This window comes from Corvus hawaiiensis, chromosome 6, assembly GCF_020740725.1.
Source record: "Corvus hawaiiensis isolate bCorHaw1 chromosome 6, bCorHaw1.pri.cur, whole genome shotgun sequence".
Taxonomy (NCBI): Eukaryota; Metazoa; Chordata; class Aves; order Passeriformes; family Corvidae; genus Corvus; species Corvus hawaiiensis.
Window position 1 is genome coordinate 56,531,298 of NC_063218.1, and position 18,781 is coordinate 56,550,078.

Consider the following 18,781-nt stretch of genomic DNA (forward strand, 5'->3'; position numbering starts at 1 on the left):
CATTTTTTTCTATAGAAATTTTTTGTTGTTTCAGGTTTCACCTTCAATTCACACATTATCATGTGTCTAAAACTTTACAAGCATCTTCGTGAAAAACAGAACTTGTTCTTCTGAAAGGTCTGGCGGCACAGTCAGCTTTCATCTGGGGATGCTGCAGACAATCTAAGAAGTCATCCCACTGACTGACATTTCAGAGAGCATTAAACCAAATCCGTAAGAATGTCACCTATGGCTCCATAGGGAGCATGCAGAGAGTACACACTGCTTTTTCTGGAGAAAGATGCAAGCTACAGAATATTACTTATCTTGGTTTAAAAAAAAAATTGTTGGCAAAATGACTGCATATTTATTCAGAGATAATTAGGCAAAACCAAATTATTTCTCTTAAGGTGAGAGATATTTAAAACAATGTTTCTATTTGAATCTTGTCCCATTAGCCTAGGACATGAGATTTAGAATTACACTTTACTCCTTCTGATTCATGTTTTAACCATCTTGGTTTTTTGTTCATTTGTTTAAACAGAGCAATCCCAATTTGAATGCAAAATTTCCCCTTCAAATTCTGCATTCATTTCCTATGAGCCTGTTTATCAAATGATGGGTTCTGGAGAATTCAGAATTTCTCAAAGTGAGAGTGTGAATATATCTCAGAGATATGTGAGGTCAGAGCACATTCTTCCCCTCACATAATTCCTCTTCCATCCTTTGTTCATTTATAACCCCTACAGTGTAACGCATGAATTATCCTATTGTACACATCAACCACTTGACAGATTGTTTTAGTACAACTCTTATGTGGCCTGGCTTTCCTTCCAGGCTGCCAGGAACACTTTAACAAAAAGGCTGATTAGTTCCTTTAAGTTCTCCCAGATAAACAAACTACAAAGCAAGTTTACAGTGCCCAGGATCATCCATGCAAAAATCCCACACAGGCTCTTTACAGTAACAACACAAACCAGAGCAGCCCAAGGTGCCAGGTCAAGAAGAAAAACTGATGATGATGCAGCATCCTGTCATAGGGGGAGCAAATGTTCACGCTTGAGGATCTTTTATTTAATGACACGTAATTGTTAGGACACTTCTTAACAAAGCTCCTTGAAAGACAGACCTTTTTGTTGTTGTTGTTGGTTTTGTATACACTACAAATTTTTGGTAATAAAACATATAAATAATTAGATTTTTTTCTTTAATAAAACCTTGGGTAAGGCCTGTGACAGATGCTGGTTACATAAATATGTGTCTAATATGTGTTCACCTAAGAAACTCCCTACAAAACAAAGTAGACACCCAGCAGATTCCCAAATCCAGGTGTGGCCCTGGAAGAAGTGCCTTAACTGCAGTGAGTGAGCTCTGAGTCCAGGCACCAGAATTACAAAAGCTGCCTTTCCTGTGCTTTCAAAAACGTCAAAGCTGTTTGGAGAATGAGTTTAATGAATTGATCCTCCCATCAACCCACAATACAAGACTGGGAGGACAGCAGAGAGGGGAAAGAGAGGTAGAGTAAGAAATGGAAAAGGAGCAAATAGATCCTGGGTAAATTGAAACGTGGGGAAGGAAACAACATTATCAAATCACAAGGCAGGTAGGGATACTTTAAGGGACAAAGTGCAATTAAAAAAAAAAAAAAAATACCAGCCTGACTTACATGTCAGCAAATTAGCTCCTGGCATAACTAGTTCTGCTGTCTTGGTTGCAGAATTTTACCTCAAAATCTCTCAAAAATATCAGTGCAGCTTAAGAATATGTTAAAAAGAAAAAAAATTCAAATAATCTCAATAAAAATGTTATGGCATTTGATGACATGCTGCACTGTTCTAGGTAACAGCCAGTTAGAACACAGGCTCATTGCTTGGATAAACTGACCCAGGAGAATCATGAATTACTGCAGGGTTGACCCAATCAGACATCCCAGTGTTGGAATTAACTGCGACGTTCATTAATTTCATGTTCAATCTCAGCAGCCCCTGAAACTGTAGCCAGTTATTGATCTGAAGTGCTTTGAAAGCCACAAGGTGCTCTGATTTGAATCCTGGGTATAAATACATCCCCTTTTTGCAAACACATGGCACATAGTGACAAAGAAGCCAGGTTTGGTAAGCAGAGGCATGATTTTCATTTTTTTCCATATTCCCTTCAAATTCACTGCCCTTCTCCCACTACTCAGCGTCACCTTTCATAAATGCACCTCTGCTTGCTCCTCACCCCATACCTCCCCCTTGCTCCTGCTGCTTCAAAAGAAGACCTAATCTTTGAATAGTCCCAATTCAGATGTGCCAAACCCCTATTTTATAGAGTATTAATCAAGACTGTAACAGAATTTATCTTCTTCAATACAAAATTGCTGATTTCCTTCATTCCATGTGGGCCTACTACAAGAAAATACTGATTTCCCAAGTAAGCAGCAAAAATGGTAAGTTACATGTGGTATACACAATATTCTGCTATCATTTTCATCCATCTGGGTTTATATTATATTGCTGGGATAAAACCCAGCCACTTTTCGGCATAGGATCAAGGCCTACTTTCTATTTCCAAGTACACCAAGGTTTATGATGGGTTAAAAAATAATGCATCCATGATCACATTTTGCCCCACAATGAAATTGTTTTTTCCCTTTCATATTCCTTTTCTATCCCTTTTATATATTAAGTTATAAGCTGGTTTTATTTTATTTTTCTTGGCTTTGGGAGTTTCTTGTCAAATACACCAGCTGTTCTTGTACCATGATTATATACACTTAAGCATCACAAAAAAGCAAATTGAATTTAGCACACAAAGCTTTTCACTATACAAGTTTTCTCGCGAGCAAAACAGTCTCTGAGGTAATTTTATACTGTTTATATAAATATAATTGAATTTTTTTTTTTTTTTTTTTGTATCTCTTTGTGTAATCCTGTATACAACCTACCCTGTAGGTCTCGAAATACTGTGTCTTTGACATGCAGCAGTTACCAGAAGGAAGAATGATTAATCAACAATATCATCTTGAACACTGCTTTTACTTTTGCTGACTTCATCTTCAGAAGTGTCAAATATAGGAAAGATCCACACAAATGTGGAAAAAGTGACTGTATGTACAGAGGGCTTCGTGCACGTGTTCAAAATTAAGGAATAGATTATTTTCTTTGTAAAAGAGGTTATTAAGGAAAGCATGCTTGTGAACACAAATAATGATGAACAGGGAAACACGGCACTGTATGTATTTGTATAACACAACATGAGGTGATTCATCAAAAAGCAAAATGTAGCATTCTGCAAAGTGTATCTCAATGATACATAATCCGTCACTGTTTTAAGGCAGGGATATTGCTGGCTGTCTTCAAGGTTTTCTCTTAGCAAAAACTTTCATGATTCTTCCCAATTAAGCCTGAAAAGGTGAGTTTTACTTTGCTACCTCTGATTTATGCTTCATGTGGCACACAGATTTTCTAAGTCTAGAATGCTGCCACTTACTTGTCCTTTCCTAGACAAAAACTCTTGCCAGTATAAGAACAAGTCTAGAAAGACAGGAAGAGCTCCTTCTCTACTTAACTGAGAATTATTTGGCAAAATTACATTCAGAGACATTGTCAATGACAGACTGTTCGCAGGTCAAGAGAGGATCCTTTTTTTAAAGTATGCACTGAAATACACCTACCTGCTGTCGAATTTCTTCTTCCATCTTCACAGGGGACCCCAGCTCTGCAACTTGTTTGACACCTTCACTGGCATATCCTCCATACTCCCACAGGATGTAGTTCTTGGAGTGAGAACTACCAATGATCGCAGACCAGTGGTTGGTGCGTCCTTTTCGGGGGAAAAAAAACAAACAAAACAAAACAAAACAAATCAAACAATCATCAAGACAGCCTCAAAGCATAATTCCTGACTTTTAATAAAGTTTTGAAGTCCCCACTCTTGAGGGTTTTGCATGCTGTCAGTTCTCACTACACCAACACACCACATCTTCAGAGCAGTAAGAACAAGCCAGTGACTGACAGAAATCGAGCATAAAGCAGCCCCACAAAACAAATAGGCTTAGTATAGTTTTTCTTCACCAAAAATCTCACTTCAGAAAGTTTAGGAAACCTTTAATTTTAAATTTCTATGTCAAATATTTTAAAAGGAAACCTGCAAGGGAAGACTTCAGTGGTCACCCTCAGATTTAACAGCAAGTTTTTTCCTTACTGAAGGCACCAAAGTAAATTTTGCTGTATTCACTTCTATAGTCACAGAGTTTTCTTGCTCAGATTTCTCATAAGAGTTGTAGAGCTAAGCAAAAGGATTCCCATTCTTGTTTCTTGTCTTGTTGAACAAAAAAAAAAAAAAAGTTTAAGGAAAAAGTAGAGAAATAAGATGGAATTGAAAAGAGAATTGAGCAGAAATAAGGAGTCACAGAAGTCCCACAGTCCTGGAAATAAAAATTAATTCAGTTAAGTGTCAAATAACCTTCTGCAGATATATGGGCTTAAAGGAAAAGGGTGAGAAAATGAACTGCTCACACAAGAAGACAGTCTGGTAATAAGGCAAGGACTGTAGGAGATGAGGGAGTCAGAATGATGGAGTGAGACAATATTTAACATTTTTCTTTGCAATGTGAAAGGTAGAGAGCAGCAGTAAAAACAGCTGCAAACTGAATAAATGAATGAAAAATGAATAATGAAGTAAATAAAAGGAATGCAAATTTAAGATGTGAGGGGTGGAACAATGAAATTGAAGAAGACAGTGTAGAGAATTGTACAAAATCAGATGCAGGAACCTAATCATGGGAGAGTAGAAAATAGATTAGAAATAAAAATGAACACCAACAGCAGGGGAAAAAAAGCTAGAAAAGTGTAGGAAGCAGAATAGATAGATGAGGGAGATGGCCTAGCAGAGCAGCACACAGAGCCTTCACAGCTTCCTTAGTCCTAAACTTGGACCAAAATACACCTAACAGAGCTCTGAACTGTAGCAGGCCTGACGTTTTCAGAATCAACTAAAGCTAAGCAGTAATTGAGCCCTAAATGTGGAATAAAACCAAACTAAACCTTCCCTCCTCCATAGCTGAAGAGACTGCAATGTCAGGAGATGATTTCTTGATCTGAGATCTAGCAATTGGTCCTCAAATATACAGTGGCACCCTGTCAAAGCACAGAGAGGTGTTGTCACTCAGCTCCAGTGGTGGGAACTCCAGCTTTGCCCATCCTCTCTCCCTAGCACAGGGGTCTGACTGCCCCACAAGCCACAGACAGCAGCTTACCCTGAAACACAGCAAGTGGCACTGAAACTTTTTGAAAGAGAATAGTCCCTACAAAACAAAAATGTGTCACCACAGAGAGGAACCTGAGCGCCTGTAAGTCTTTAGTCAAATGGATAAGGAATTGTTCCCTGTGCTCCAAAGATTCTCTCCCCCCCTGCCCCGAACAGGACAGGAACATCTGATGCCTTTGCAATCAGAGCACAGCCTCTTCCACCAAGGAGCCCTCCCTGAAGACACTGGCTCTGCAGAGAAAGCTCCTGGCCCCCCTACCTGCCCAAATGAGCTGTTCCACATCACACCACATCTTCCCTAAACTCTTCACAAAACCCTGCTGCATTTGCAAGTGTTTCACTCCTCACCTTGAACCATCCATTTCTTATGAGAACACAGAGACAACTTGGTATTTCCTAAGCTTTTTCCTCTAACCATCAAAGAAACTTCTCTTTATGAGATAATCTGAGCAGTACAAGGCCAGAGCTATTTTGCATCCAATGTCACCCTCTAGGTCTTAAGACAGCGAACAGAACACTGACAGCTTTCCAGTGCTGTTATTTCATTTCATTCTTATAGTTTTGAGTAGTTTCTCAATTTATAGACTTATTTGTGTATTTTTGCAGAAAAATCAAGGTGCCATCACAACATGAGAATTTATCCTCTGACACATTTCACAGATGTGCTCATATCATATCGTATCATGATGAAGAGCATGTGGATTTCTGTTATCAAAAATGGGTGATACCCAGAGAGAAGAGATGCTTTGCACAAACTGCTTAATCTTTAGGGCTTTTTAAAAACAAATCAGAAAATAAAGAAAAGATGCAAAACAAAGTTTATGATCTGCTTTCTATTCCAGCCTTATTGATGGTACAAGAATAGAGCAGAATTTTTTATGGAGTGGCTTGGCAAATCATTAGTGATTTACCACAGTCCACAATGAGTAACATTTTATTTTGATGTAATTACTGCACAAGCTCAGCATTTTAAAGAACAATGCCAATGACTAGTTTTCATTTTTCACATCACTATATCTGAATGAGATCTTTTCCTCAACTTAGAAATTTTAATGTAAAATCTTATTAGCTGTTATTACTGAGATTAATCATGTAAGTACCAAATGGGCATTTTTTCACTTTTCCAGTTTAAGTAATATATTGATTTAATTCAGCATTTTGTAACTGGGGAGAGATAGCAGGCTACAGAGGGCTCTACTGTAGCAAACTATTGCAACTTGCTTATTTTCCATCATGCATCCATACCCTTCATGAGTTCACTGATTTGGCTGTAAAAGAAAAGGCCATTTATGCTCAGTATTACATCACTAAGTCACAGGAATTTTGTAGCTTTCAGTCACTTTCTCATGGCCTGTTTCTGAGCACCAGCTGAATCCATGCAAATAGTGCACATAAAGTTCACACTCAGCAGATATTTAAATCATCCAATAGCCTAAAAGAGCATTCCTGCAATTATTGGCTTTGCTTATTTTATCTCCCACATATTATGCTGACCAACAGCATTTGAACAATGCTGTGCTTCAAACTCAACACAAGCAATATTGCTTAGGCTGTTAAAACTATGAGCTGATACAAACCATATTTGAGTTATATGAGGATATTCTGACACTGGGACAATAATAATATTTTTTTTAATCAATATAAAAGGTCTCTATAATAAGCATCAGCCACAGAAAACGTAACAAAGTTTAAAGACCTGTAAATGTGACTCATATTCTTAAATACCTTCCTAGCCTTTTTTCCCACAGACTGTGGAGTCAGTAATGAAAGACCAAGTGCATAATACACAGTTTTGTAACTTCAGCTTTTTACAGATACTTAGGTAAAAGCAAACTTGCAACAAAAATACTGATTCTTTAGTTCTGACACTTAAAAACCGAGGCAGGCAAAGTTCAGAGGGTGTTTTTTATTTGGGTATTCAACCAACAAAGACAAAGAAGACAAACTGTTCTTAGTTCTATATATACAATTAATATCCTTGGGCAGCAAGATTCGAAATTCACCAACTCTAACTGAAATAATTCAAAATACTTTGAAGTAAAACAAACTGGATAGATTGGCATGGCTGAAAAATCAAAATATTAGTGTGTAACCCATGCTTTGTGACCTTTTTCTTAAAATCTTGCCCCCTACCCCTACATTAGAAGCCAGTCTAAGCTTCCAATAAGAAAAAAAACCAAAGGAACCTTTCTTCCCACAAAGATATCCTGCAAATGCAATCTCATACACATAAGGGCTCAAAATGTCAGGCACACTGACAGAAGTTACTGGTAACTTCAGTGCAGAAAGATCCATTGATTTTCAGCGCTGAATGTCAGCAGGATTCCATGTATGTCATAATTTACACTGCTGAGCTGTAAATAAGTGATTCTGTGTCACACAACCAGCCCCAACCCTCTTCAGAGCCCCTGTATGGTACAAGTAAAGGAAGGATACTCACGTGGAAAATCCTTGGGATGTGTTTTTTCTGACCAGTTTCCATAAAATGTCAGCCTGTATTTGGCAGTTCCACAGGCACAACAATCCAAAATTGGTTTGTCAGTCACACCTTCCGAGGCTGAGTCTGAAAAAGCATCAAAGTACCCACTGAAAATGGCTACAACTCAAAACCAGTGAGGACAGTGAAGCTTCCATAATAAATACTCCAGGAAATAAACCTGAGTTAAACATGGGAGTTTCTTTGCTTAGTTTTAAGTTTGCCATTAGACTCAACTACAACCCTGAAATATCTGTACCGTGCTTTTAAGTGGATGAAATGATTTAAATCTGCATTTTTTAAGTAGAAGGCGTGAAAATTTCGTTATCTTCAGATTCAAAAGGGGTTTGTTTCTGGTTTTTATCTGATAAGGACAAACCTCAGTTTATCTCAAAACACAATAGGCTGGAAATTTCTGACAGTCAAAGAATATGAATTCTCCAGTGGGATGCAATTACCAACTTCAACAGTTAGGTTTAAGAAATAGCCCAGGATTCAATAAACAAAGTTCTCTGGAAACCAATGGGTATCACACAAAGAGCAGGTAAAAAGTTGCAAGTATCACATTTAGGGGGAGGCAAGGAAGATTCTATGAGATGCAGTATACGTGAAAAGGAAGAACATAACTGAAAGAAAGATCCCAAATTTAAACCCGGATGAAACTGTTCAAGTCCTCCAAATCTTAGTTTGAGACAATGAGTTAAGAGAAATATGCAAAGCACAACAAGGTCGTCAGAAAGATGTTTTTACTTTACCTTACCTTGCTCACAAATCTTTTTGGTGAGAGAGCCCTCATCTTGAAAATAAATTATTCGCTTCTGCACGATACTGGCTCTATAAAGAGGAAAAAAAAAAAATCATTTGAAATATATTTATTTCTTAAAGCAAAAAGAAAATTAGTGATCAATTAGCAAAAGGAGAGAACTGGACTGCTAAGATATAGTTATACTTCCCTGTACTGACAACATGTTTACGCAATATGGGATTAAAGATATTTTTATCTCAATTTGAATTTTAATTTCATTGCATTTTACAGAAACCTGAAATATTTTCACCCCTAGAGAAGTGGTCATAGGCATATGGTGAGGATCTGTGCTCTTGGAATGCATAGCAGTCAACTGAGCATTCAATATTTCAACCAAATCTTATATTTAAATACTGAAGTTATATTCGATTTCAGTCAGAAAACAGCTCAGCTAAAGTAAGCAGCTGTTCATAGGAAACTACATGGAATTCTAAAGAGATAAGTACTTCTGATCTGTGACAGCAACTCAGTGCAAATATCATGTAAAACAGAAGGTAGAAAAAGCTAGCATAAGGTAGAATCTTTGAAAGCAATTCACAGGTTCCAAAAGACAAGTTGCTTTAAAATTAATTAAATCTAGAATATTTTATTGAGGCTTATAGTTCAAACAAAATGTAAATTTCCAAGCCTCGGTGCCTCAGCTCCTCAGTTGAGGGGGGCTGGATATATTTAGTCCCAAATAAACTTTAACTAGATTCTTTGACCATTTTTAACTATAACAATTTAATTCACATGTAAACTTTATCTTCTTTCTATAAGAAAACAGATTTTGGTTAAATTCAAGGACAATCTATGGACAGAGAGCCTCCTGAGGACAACGTGCTTTGGGAGCTGGCACTCTTCCTTGTTTACCAGTACAAGTACACATTCTTCCAGCAACATTTTGTACCATCACTTGTATTTAAAACTCTAAACAGCAAGGGCCAATTTCTTGTCTTACTTCAGTATTAGTCAAATAGTTCTCTTCATCTCTCTAGAATTATTCCTCACTCATGACAGCTCAAGTGAGAGGAAAAGTAAGACTGTACATGCTTAGATGTGTTGTTGCAGTCATGGAACCTTCCTTTGACAACGTCCCACCCATACTTATCAAAAATAAGATGCAATTTTACTGTACTTTCTTTGCCAAGATGCAAGGCCAGAGTAGGAGAGGAAGGAATCCTTCTTTTCACCTTATAAAGCACCCAGGAGAATAACTGGGTTTTGCAAATCTCTTACAGCTACATCTACCTGAAAAGGGTGCAAAAAACTGTTAATCCTTAACAGGGCTGACATCTCCTAAAGGAACATGTGGGAAAGGCAAACACAGGCAACCAACCAACACTGTGGAAAAGCAGCGTGAAACAGAGAAGAGCAAACTGAATTTTGGTAAAAGCAAGGACACGACTGACCTGCCAGTGTTTGGTGAAAGAAGATTCCCAGGCCTCATCTTAAGAAGGGATAAATCAGAGCCTGGAGCAAATAGCAGCAAGTGAATGAAACCCAGAATTAGCTGTATTTTATTGATTTAGGAGCTGCCAAGGCACAACTTAAAGGGTGGCAGAAGGCACTGACCAAGTATGTGAGAAACTTCCTGAGAAACCTCTTCCAGGGTTTCTAATAAGAAATAAGGAGGAAAAAATAAAACAAACATAACTACCAGAACTACTGCCAGGAAGAATAGAGCCCAATGGCCAATCTGTGACAGTGGCATGCTACCTTAACTTTTCCAGCCTTCATAGTGAAAGCCAAAGCCAAATTTAAAGACTTTTTGGATGCTACACTGCAAGGTGACAGAAAGTGGGGGTACAAGAAATGCCATGCTGATACAAGGAAAACTTCTCTCATCATGAGGATAATCAAAGAGATTTAACCCTGGAATGGGCTGCCTAGACAGCTTGTGCAACCTCCATCTCTGGAAATATTCAAAACTTCATCGGATCCATGCCTTGGCAACCTACTGAGGGAACAACCAAACTGATGTAACCTAGTTTAAGCAGAAAAAGGGACTAAATGTCTTCCAGAAGTCCTTTCCAACCTAAATTATTCTATTATCTTAATCCAAACAAATATAAAATCAGCTGTTTGATAAAGATCTCGATTTTGCAGATAACAAAGGTATTATGGGTATTTGAGAAGCAGTTACCAGTTATTTAAAAAAAAAAAAAAACAGAGAAAGATTGTTTGAAGCCTGAAGTCTACTTCTATTATCCTTTTTGCTGCAGTTAGTTTGTCACTGTAAAATGTCAAGGGAACAGTTCCTTTTCTAATAACAAAAGCTTCACAGCTTTCTGAGTCATTGTCTCTTCAGCTGTGTTTGAAACTATACGGTGAGCCAATTATTTAAATGGGATTTTTTATAGTGATTCCAAATGCACCAGGATAAATACATTATATGGCTGCATAAATATCAAAAGCAGGCACAGAACTTTACAAATACTCAATCATAAATTATTTTAAAATATTAACTGTTTTAATAATCAGCTTCTAGACTGAACACAGACAAAAACATCTGCTCAGTGTATTTGCTAGCTTTTATAACTACCTCTGTTCCCCCTTCTTTTTTTTTTTTGGACATAATTTTTATTCTGCTATAAAAGTTCTGATGTTTGGACTAAGGATTCTTTCCTTTGGCTTTGAGGTTTAAATAAAACAGCTAAAAATGGAATGGCTGACTTCTAGAGAGAGGCAAGAAAGCTTTTAAGAATTTACACAAGGTACACATCTGCTTAGTCTACATAAATCCTTCCCCCTGCTTCAAACATCCAGTGCTCTCTGAACCTAGGAAGGGGTAATCCAATTGCTTTCCCTCCCATATTAATATATATAAGTGGCTCTTCATGTTCTTGTTTTTCTTATTGACTTTTTTCTCTCTCTGACTATCAGAAAGTGATGGATTAAAACAAAAAAGAAAAAGGAAACAAATTTGACTCAAAAAATCTGTTTGTTTCCCAATTTCTTCAAGGCAAGGCTTCTGGATTTGTGCTAATGCTTTTCTATCACCAAACTAAGGAGCAAAACTGTGAGGTACAGGCATATCTACACCTGACAGCACCTGCTTTTATTAAAGAAAACCAACCAAATGAATTGTCCAAAAAGTGTCACTATTTCTGTTTTGTAGCTCTCACAGCAAAATGCAACAATATCTGGTTACTTCTGTAATATTTGCTCTGGCAGTACTACTTTGGAATGTCCCTGTCCTGGCTCAGTTTGGTCAGACCACATCTGAGGGCAGTGTGAAAAGGCTGCCTTGAAAGACTTCCATGGAGTAAGAATGTCCCTCTGCAGCACAGTTCCACAACAATTGTACCATCCTGCTGTGAAAAGCTCTGCCAAAGACACGGAAATTGCATTTGGGATATTAAGAAACAGGAAATGTCATAAACCATAAAAATTCAGACCAGCCTTGGGAACGTTCCAGTTCATACCAGAAACAGAGGAGTCAGTTAAGGGTTTTTTCTTTCTTTCTTTTTTTTTTTTCCCATAGAAACAGCTTTAGATTATTTTCCTCACTCCTTTTGTCAAATCCTAGCATGAAAAGAAATACTCTTATTTTGAATTACTGCTGTGGGTGTAGTGATGTGACAAAAGACGTAAGGAAGAGGATTTGTAAGAATTGTTCCTACGACATTTTTTAAGCTTACATCAAAACCATTAAGTACAATATTAGAGTTACATTTGAATAAAACAGGTTTTGTCAGAGCTGGAGAGGGTACCCCAAGTTTTACTTGGATATTGAGAAATAATAATTAACTACTGAGTTGCAGATAAGACACTTTTCCTGCTCTGTATTACCTGGGAGTTAACCTTGTCTTGCCCTTCTAGCTATCAGAATTATTATCTTTAATTATTCCATGCCTCACTGATTTAATTACAGTATGATAAGTTGCTTCCCAACCCAGAAAGCTACAGAGAACAATTAACATCATGTTGTTTTCTTTTTTGGGTTTGTTGTTTTTTTGGAGAGAAAGAATTTCTAAATATACCATTTACTTTAACACTAGAAAGTGATGTGAAAACCATGAATTTACATCTACTGTAATTTTGCTGGTGCTACTGGGTTTTGTCATTCTAATGCATTATTTAAGATGCTCTCATTTTATTTCCTACTACATGGTCTTAGAAAAAAGCCAACCCTGTGTTTCTGACAAGCACTTACAAGGTCAGGGAAAGCACAAACTCCCAGAAGTTTGCCAACAATATTTACTTCTTTTTCTAATATTTAGGAGACTTTTATTAAAAACAAATTAAAATTCCTCTGAAAGTCTATATAACCCTTTAGCTAATAGATGCCCAGCAATTTTTACACTGATAGTATTTTTGACAACTACATTCTTCAAAATAATTTTCAATGAGCAAAGTGTGCTGTCTCAGCCAGGACAGGCTCCATCTACACCAGAATCTGTCAGCAGCCAATTTTTAGAATATTGACAAGGGTCAATTCTAAAAATTTGCAGCAAACTATTTATTTTTTAAGGCATAACTTAGAAGCTAGAACAGAAGATACATTTTTTTGTTGTCATTTTGGGGGTTTTGTTCATTGGTTTTAAGCGTGCTGTGAACACAGTTTGAACAAACCAACCAGACTTGATACTTGATGTTGGATAAAACACAGTAACATTAACATGAAGTCGATCAATGTTGCCATAATTCCACATTTACATCCCTGCACAAGATGAGGATATTTTAACATGAAAAGCAATAAAACATGTTCACTTCTAAAACTTCAGTACAGACACCAGAGTATCCTTCTTCAGTTTTATTTTTTAACATTTCACATACACTGTCAGAAAATATAATTCAGAGAAACCCCACAGCAAGAGCAAAGCACTCTAAAGCTTATCTTAGAAATTTCCTCTTGCTTCCAAATCCTTCTGGTGTCCTTCATACCATACTCGGGTCTGCCACCACACACCTAGAAGGGAGCTCACTGACTTCAGGACTAATTTTGCCATCATATATAATACAACAAAGAGCTCTGAAGGAAAACACAGCTATACATGCTGCTATCTGATATTTTTCCTCAGGAAATCTCTCTGTTCTTTACTTGAATGGCCGCATGACATAAATGTTAAATCTAAAATCTTCAGGATAAAAAGTTGTAGTGATACAATAATTTCTGACATGACCTATTACTTGCAAAAAAAAACCCCACAAAACCAAATAAAAATCCAACCCCCCCCAAAAAAGATCCCAAAAACAAACAAACAAAAACAAACCAAAAAAGCAACATCACTTAAAGCCCAGTGCTGTTCATGGGCTAGATCTTCACCAAGGATTTTGATAGTCACCACTTTCTGTAGCAGTCTCCTTGAATTTCAGAGCTAAGCATTATAAATTATTCTGCAAAGGAAAGTCAGAACAGATTGGATAGGACCGAGTGTTTGGAGGATGGATTTATCTTATTATTCTAAGCAGTGGTTTTGCAGAGCAAGATGGAAGCAATCTACCAAAGGTGGGACTACAGGTTTTTTCCAAGCTAGTGAGCCCAAACTTAAAATCCTGTTATCTGATAACTGAGCTAACTCGTGATAAGAACCAATGCAAAGCACTTGTGCACTAACTAACAAACCCTAAAAACAAAATTAAAAACAAAACCACATAAAACCCTTATCAAGCTGCAATTTATTTCTGCTTAAGGTTTCTGCAACCTGTATGATGCTCACCCACTTGCACAGGGAACTTAAATAGTTGATTTCTCTGGGTGTTCAAGCCATGCCCCCTCTGCCAGCCTGCTTTACCTGATATGGAAGGGTGGGGAACAAAACCAACCACGCAGGCAAAGGCCACATCTCAAAACCTCCCTCATGTTCCTTCACCTGTCCCTAAGTTCCCTACTTGATCTGAGGTCACTGCTCGACCTCTGTTGATTTTGCCATTATTGCACAGACACAGCAACAGCATAATTTCCCTCTTACAGCATTGCTTTTAATCTTTATATCCTACTCATATTCCCCTCCCCTCTTGAATCACCTTCCCCCCACTCCAGGTTGGGGCAGTGAAAAAAAAAACACCATCTTTTTCATATATTAAAAAAACCCAAAATAATTAAAACTTAAACATGACCATGAGCACCCAGTTAATGAAGACAGAAAAAATTCCCCAGAACCTTAAAAAAATTGTTTTAAATCTTTAATATTTATAAAGCATGAAGTAAACTAATTTGAAGATAAAACAAAAAAGAGCTATCATTCTCCTACTATTTTTAGAAGTTGCATTCTCCTATTATTTTTTTAAAAGTTGTCAACTAGCAATATACTGAAATTATGTTTAAATGAGTAAATTATTTGCTTGTACAGACAAAAATTTGTCAAAAGCAAAGCCTACGCATTGATAAAATACTGATTAGTGGATAGCCAGTAGCAGGAATCTAGATTGGAATAAAGGATTTGGTGTTTTCAAATCCAAAAATAATCTTCACTTCACTAGCATTGACAGGAGCCTGAAGGTGAACGCCACAATTAATGGAACAAATTAACACCCACTGAGACAAAGATAACACAATTTAATATTAAAATGCTTAATACTGCTTCTTGAAAAAGACCTTACTATTATGAATGTATTTCCCTGAGGAAGATTTTTATGCAGTGTCTTTAGTACTTGAGGTTAAGTCGTGGGACTGGAACCATCAGAAGAGACTTGTCAGTTCTTTAGTGCAGCTGAGACAGATTTCATCTGTCAAGAATTAATACCTGTAACAACTGAATCTCGTCTACCTGGGCTGTTCTGAGAGCTCTCCCTGACAGCTGGGACTGCGCAGCCTACTGAACATTCAGCCACATAATGCCAGGAGATGCTGGGCATTTATGCTGCAAGACAGGAATGCAGAGAAGTGAAAGAAAATAAAGATAAAAGGGTTGATACCGGTTACTTTTCCACTTCCCTCATCCTGAAGTGGCAGCACATGGGAAGAAGGCACATTCAAATTGTATTTGAGAAATAGCTGAAAGACTACCCTGATCATACAACACATAATTATCAAAGAAAGACTGAATTAATCCATGAAATTCCTCTACATAATGAGGGTGGTTTTCAGCAAGCTTCTCCACCTACCCATTGTTTAGCATCTGCTCGTGGCTAAGAAGAAGAGTGTTAGAGCAGTGTCTCGAGCTCATACAATTGTTCTGCTTGCAAAAATTCCTCTCAGTAGGGATTTGCAGCAAATAGTGTTGCCAAACTTTGGTACACTGATTTTTGGAGAATGCAATGGCAGGGAACCTGTACATCATGGTCTTGACTTCAGCCCTAAAAATGCCAAAATCATACAACCTTCGCATGTCTGATTAGCTGCCAACACCAGTGACACTGATTGCACTTTTGCTACAACAGAGCAAGCAAATGATGGAGAAAGAAGAATTGCTAAACACATGAAAATCAGAAAAGTACTCTCAGGGCTAAGATAATAGCAGTGTTGAAGGGTACAGAAACACAATAGGAAATGGATCAAAAGTTGTCCAAGACATGCATAGGAAGGGCAAGAACCAAGTCTAGGCATATCTCTTTGCTGCAGCAGTGGATTGTCAGACTGTGGGTGTGATTGTATTTTAATGATAAATATTAACGCCCCAAATCGCTCTGGGGTAATGAAACTCCTTGGAAGATTGTGATTCCTTTTCACGGCGATTTAAAGCATTTTCTACACAACAACATACAGCAGCAGGGAGAGGAAACAAACCCTACAGTCTCAAGAAGCTTTGTGCCTCAGTGGGGTTCCTGAAGTCTCGTTGATCCGGATAAAGATCAGCATTTCATGGAGGAAGTGATTACAACTGTGCTTAGAGGAGCAGGGATTAAGCAAAAGATCCAGATTCTGTATCTCCCTCAGTCATCGGGACAAGGAGAGCACATGAATAAGACTATTAAAGGAGTACTGTGAACAGGAGTAAGCAGTAATGACAGGGATTAGAATGATAAATCACCCTTTATACTGAGAAGTGGGCATAGACTGGGAACGGGAATTCAGCCCTACCACATTTTATTTGGAACAAAAGTGTAGTTAATTAGATTTTTAACTTCCTTAGAAACTCCAAGAGGGAGATGTTTTAATGTGGATAATTGAGATACACCAAGTGTGATTAGAGATACAGGAGGAAATAGAGCAAGGGGTTCAGACACTGTGGAGACAAGCAGGGGTGCTCCTTCAGGTGCCTGTATGGGAAACAGGTGAACCCATTATGGGTTTGAGATTGACATCCAAGCAGTGCCATTTAAACATTTCCAAATGTTTGTCTGGATTTTGAAACTGAAGCAACAAAGGAAACAAATCTCCTGATCTTCTAGACAAAAATATAACTATGTGATTTTGTTTATTATAGTGGGGAGTCATTTGTTCCCACCAAACATTCAAACTTGAAAAAGAGACAGAAAAAAATTACATGCTTTGAAAACTAGAAACATATAAACATAAAACCAGATACACTGATGTTGAGGGTGTTTTGAAAACCTAGATGTGTCCCGCAATCTTATGCTGCTGTTAGGTGACACTCTAGTGACACCTGACTGACCTTCTACTGAAATCAATTACCAGCTTCAGTTTCACTTAATCAGAAGGGAATTCCAGCCTGAATTTCTTATGAGGCATGAGTGGCTACTGGAAAACCAAAAAATTTTAAGGACAGCACTTAGAACTTTATTCTCACTGAGCCAAGTAGCTTACTGAAAAAGACAATGCAAACACATATCTATCTAAGTACCTGTCAAATTTGCCTCCTCTTCAAGTTTAGCTTTATTTTAGTTACTTGCCTGAACATATTTAGCACTTTGTGAGTTGAACTGTGTGTAGCAGAAGTACAGATTACTATTGTTAAACCAGGAAGAACGATAACTCTTTGTGTTTCTTCGCCATATCGAAGACAATGCTTTGGCCACAATCAAATCAGAGAAATTAGATAAATGCCTTTCGTTAATATTTTGCTATTTAAATTAAATCTGATGAGCAAGACAACTTCTTTATGAACAATCATGAGATGGTGGTGCCTTTTATATGAGCTTCTTGTATTATCATGCATCTACTCCAGCCACCATTGCAAGGCAGTTGCATCATAAGAGAGCACTTATTAATTTCTCTGTATATAAAACTAGTGTATGTTCCATTTTCAGAGAATTCAATGGGAAGAAACTGTGTGGTGGGCAATCTGTAAAACTTAACTGAGTTGGTACATATTAAGATTATCGTGGGGCTCCACATACAGCAGTGAGAAAGCATCAAGCTCATTATCCCTCAAAGGAACAGAGCTGAGTCCCTCCCTAGACACCAGCCCATAACCCAGCCCTTTCTGCAGCAAATAAAACCCAGAAACCATTAAAAAAAGAATCTAATGTGCTTTCTGGTGCATTGCAAGACTTTAAACTAAATTCTGTTGGAGAAGTGAACTGATGAAGCAACAAATCCATTTCTTCGGGAAAGCAGGGCAAAAAGCATTCAGGCTGCTGCTGTTCAGAGAGCAAAGATACTTAATGCATGTCTAATGATGTAGAAAAGATGGGAAAAGTGGGTACCTAATTACTGCAAGGAAAAGAAAGGAATGGCCCACCCAATTATTGGTTGAATTTAGTGTTTCAATCCTTTCACAATAGCCTTAGAATTGTCAAATGTGGTAACGAGAAAGACAACATCAATTCATCAGCCAGTTCATGCAAAGAACAATTCCTTTTCTTGGTGTTTTTTCTGCCTTTCAGAATTTCTAAAGAACTGCAATAATACAAATAGCTGCTCCTTTAAGGAAACAAATCAGAATTGATTTTGTGGTGCTTCACATGAAGCAAAGAATCAAGATAAATACAGTGTTCAGGTTCTGAGACCCTTAGTGATATTACACACCACTTTCTAGGGACTCTCCAGCTAATAAATGCAAACTCACATGAGAACTGAAATACTATTCAATACAAGTAAGGATGGCCAGAATCCAGCACCTTGTTTATTCATCCATTTGCCTTTCATATATAGCAGAGCTGTGCTGGAAATTTTAACTGCAAAATGTGCTCTGCAGAACTGTTCTAGATTTCTGTGGGCATGCAGACACTTCACCAAATATTTACATCAGCCTGCCAGACAAATTTTTCAAATGAAAATTTCATTCCATACGTGCAGTATAGCTTCTTACATTTAAATGCAGGTTTACTTACACATCCTCACAGAATACAATCTTGAAATACTGACTGTATTATGAAGAAGCAAATGACCAGTTGTGCCACATTTATGACTAACTTAAAGTAGACTTTGTAACATCTAGGAACTACCAATGTGTCGTAAGAGTGAGACCATTCACTGCTAATCTCCATTCTTTTAT

The 18,781-nt window shown here is 37.5% G+C and overlaps 1 protein-coding gene across 1 annotated transcript in view; it reads right to left on the minus strand.

Moving 5' to 3' along the window:
• SPON1 (spondin 1) overlaps positions 1-18,781 on the minus strand; it is a 185,802-nt gene that overhangs the window by 122,596 nt on the left and 44,425 nt on the right. Inside the window, exons 4-6 of the mRNA XM_048306230.1 lie at positions 8,469-8,542; positions 7,673-7,795; positions 3,638-3,786 (exon numbers count right to left, since the gene is read on the minus strand). Of these exons, the coding sequence (XP_048162187.1) occupies positions 3,638-3,786; positions 7,673-7,795; positions 8,469-8,542 (346 nt within the window). The remainder of the gene's footprint in view (positions 1-3,637; positions 3,787-7,672; positions 7,796-8,468; positions 8,543-18,781) is intronic.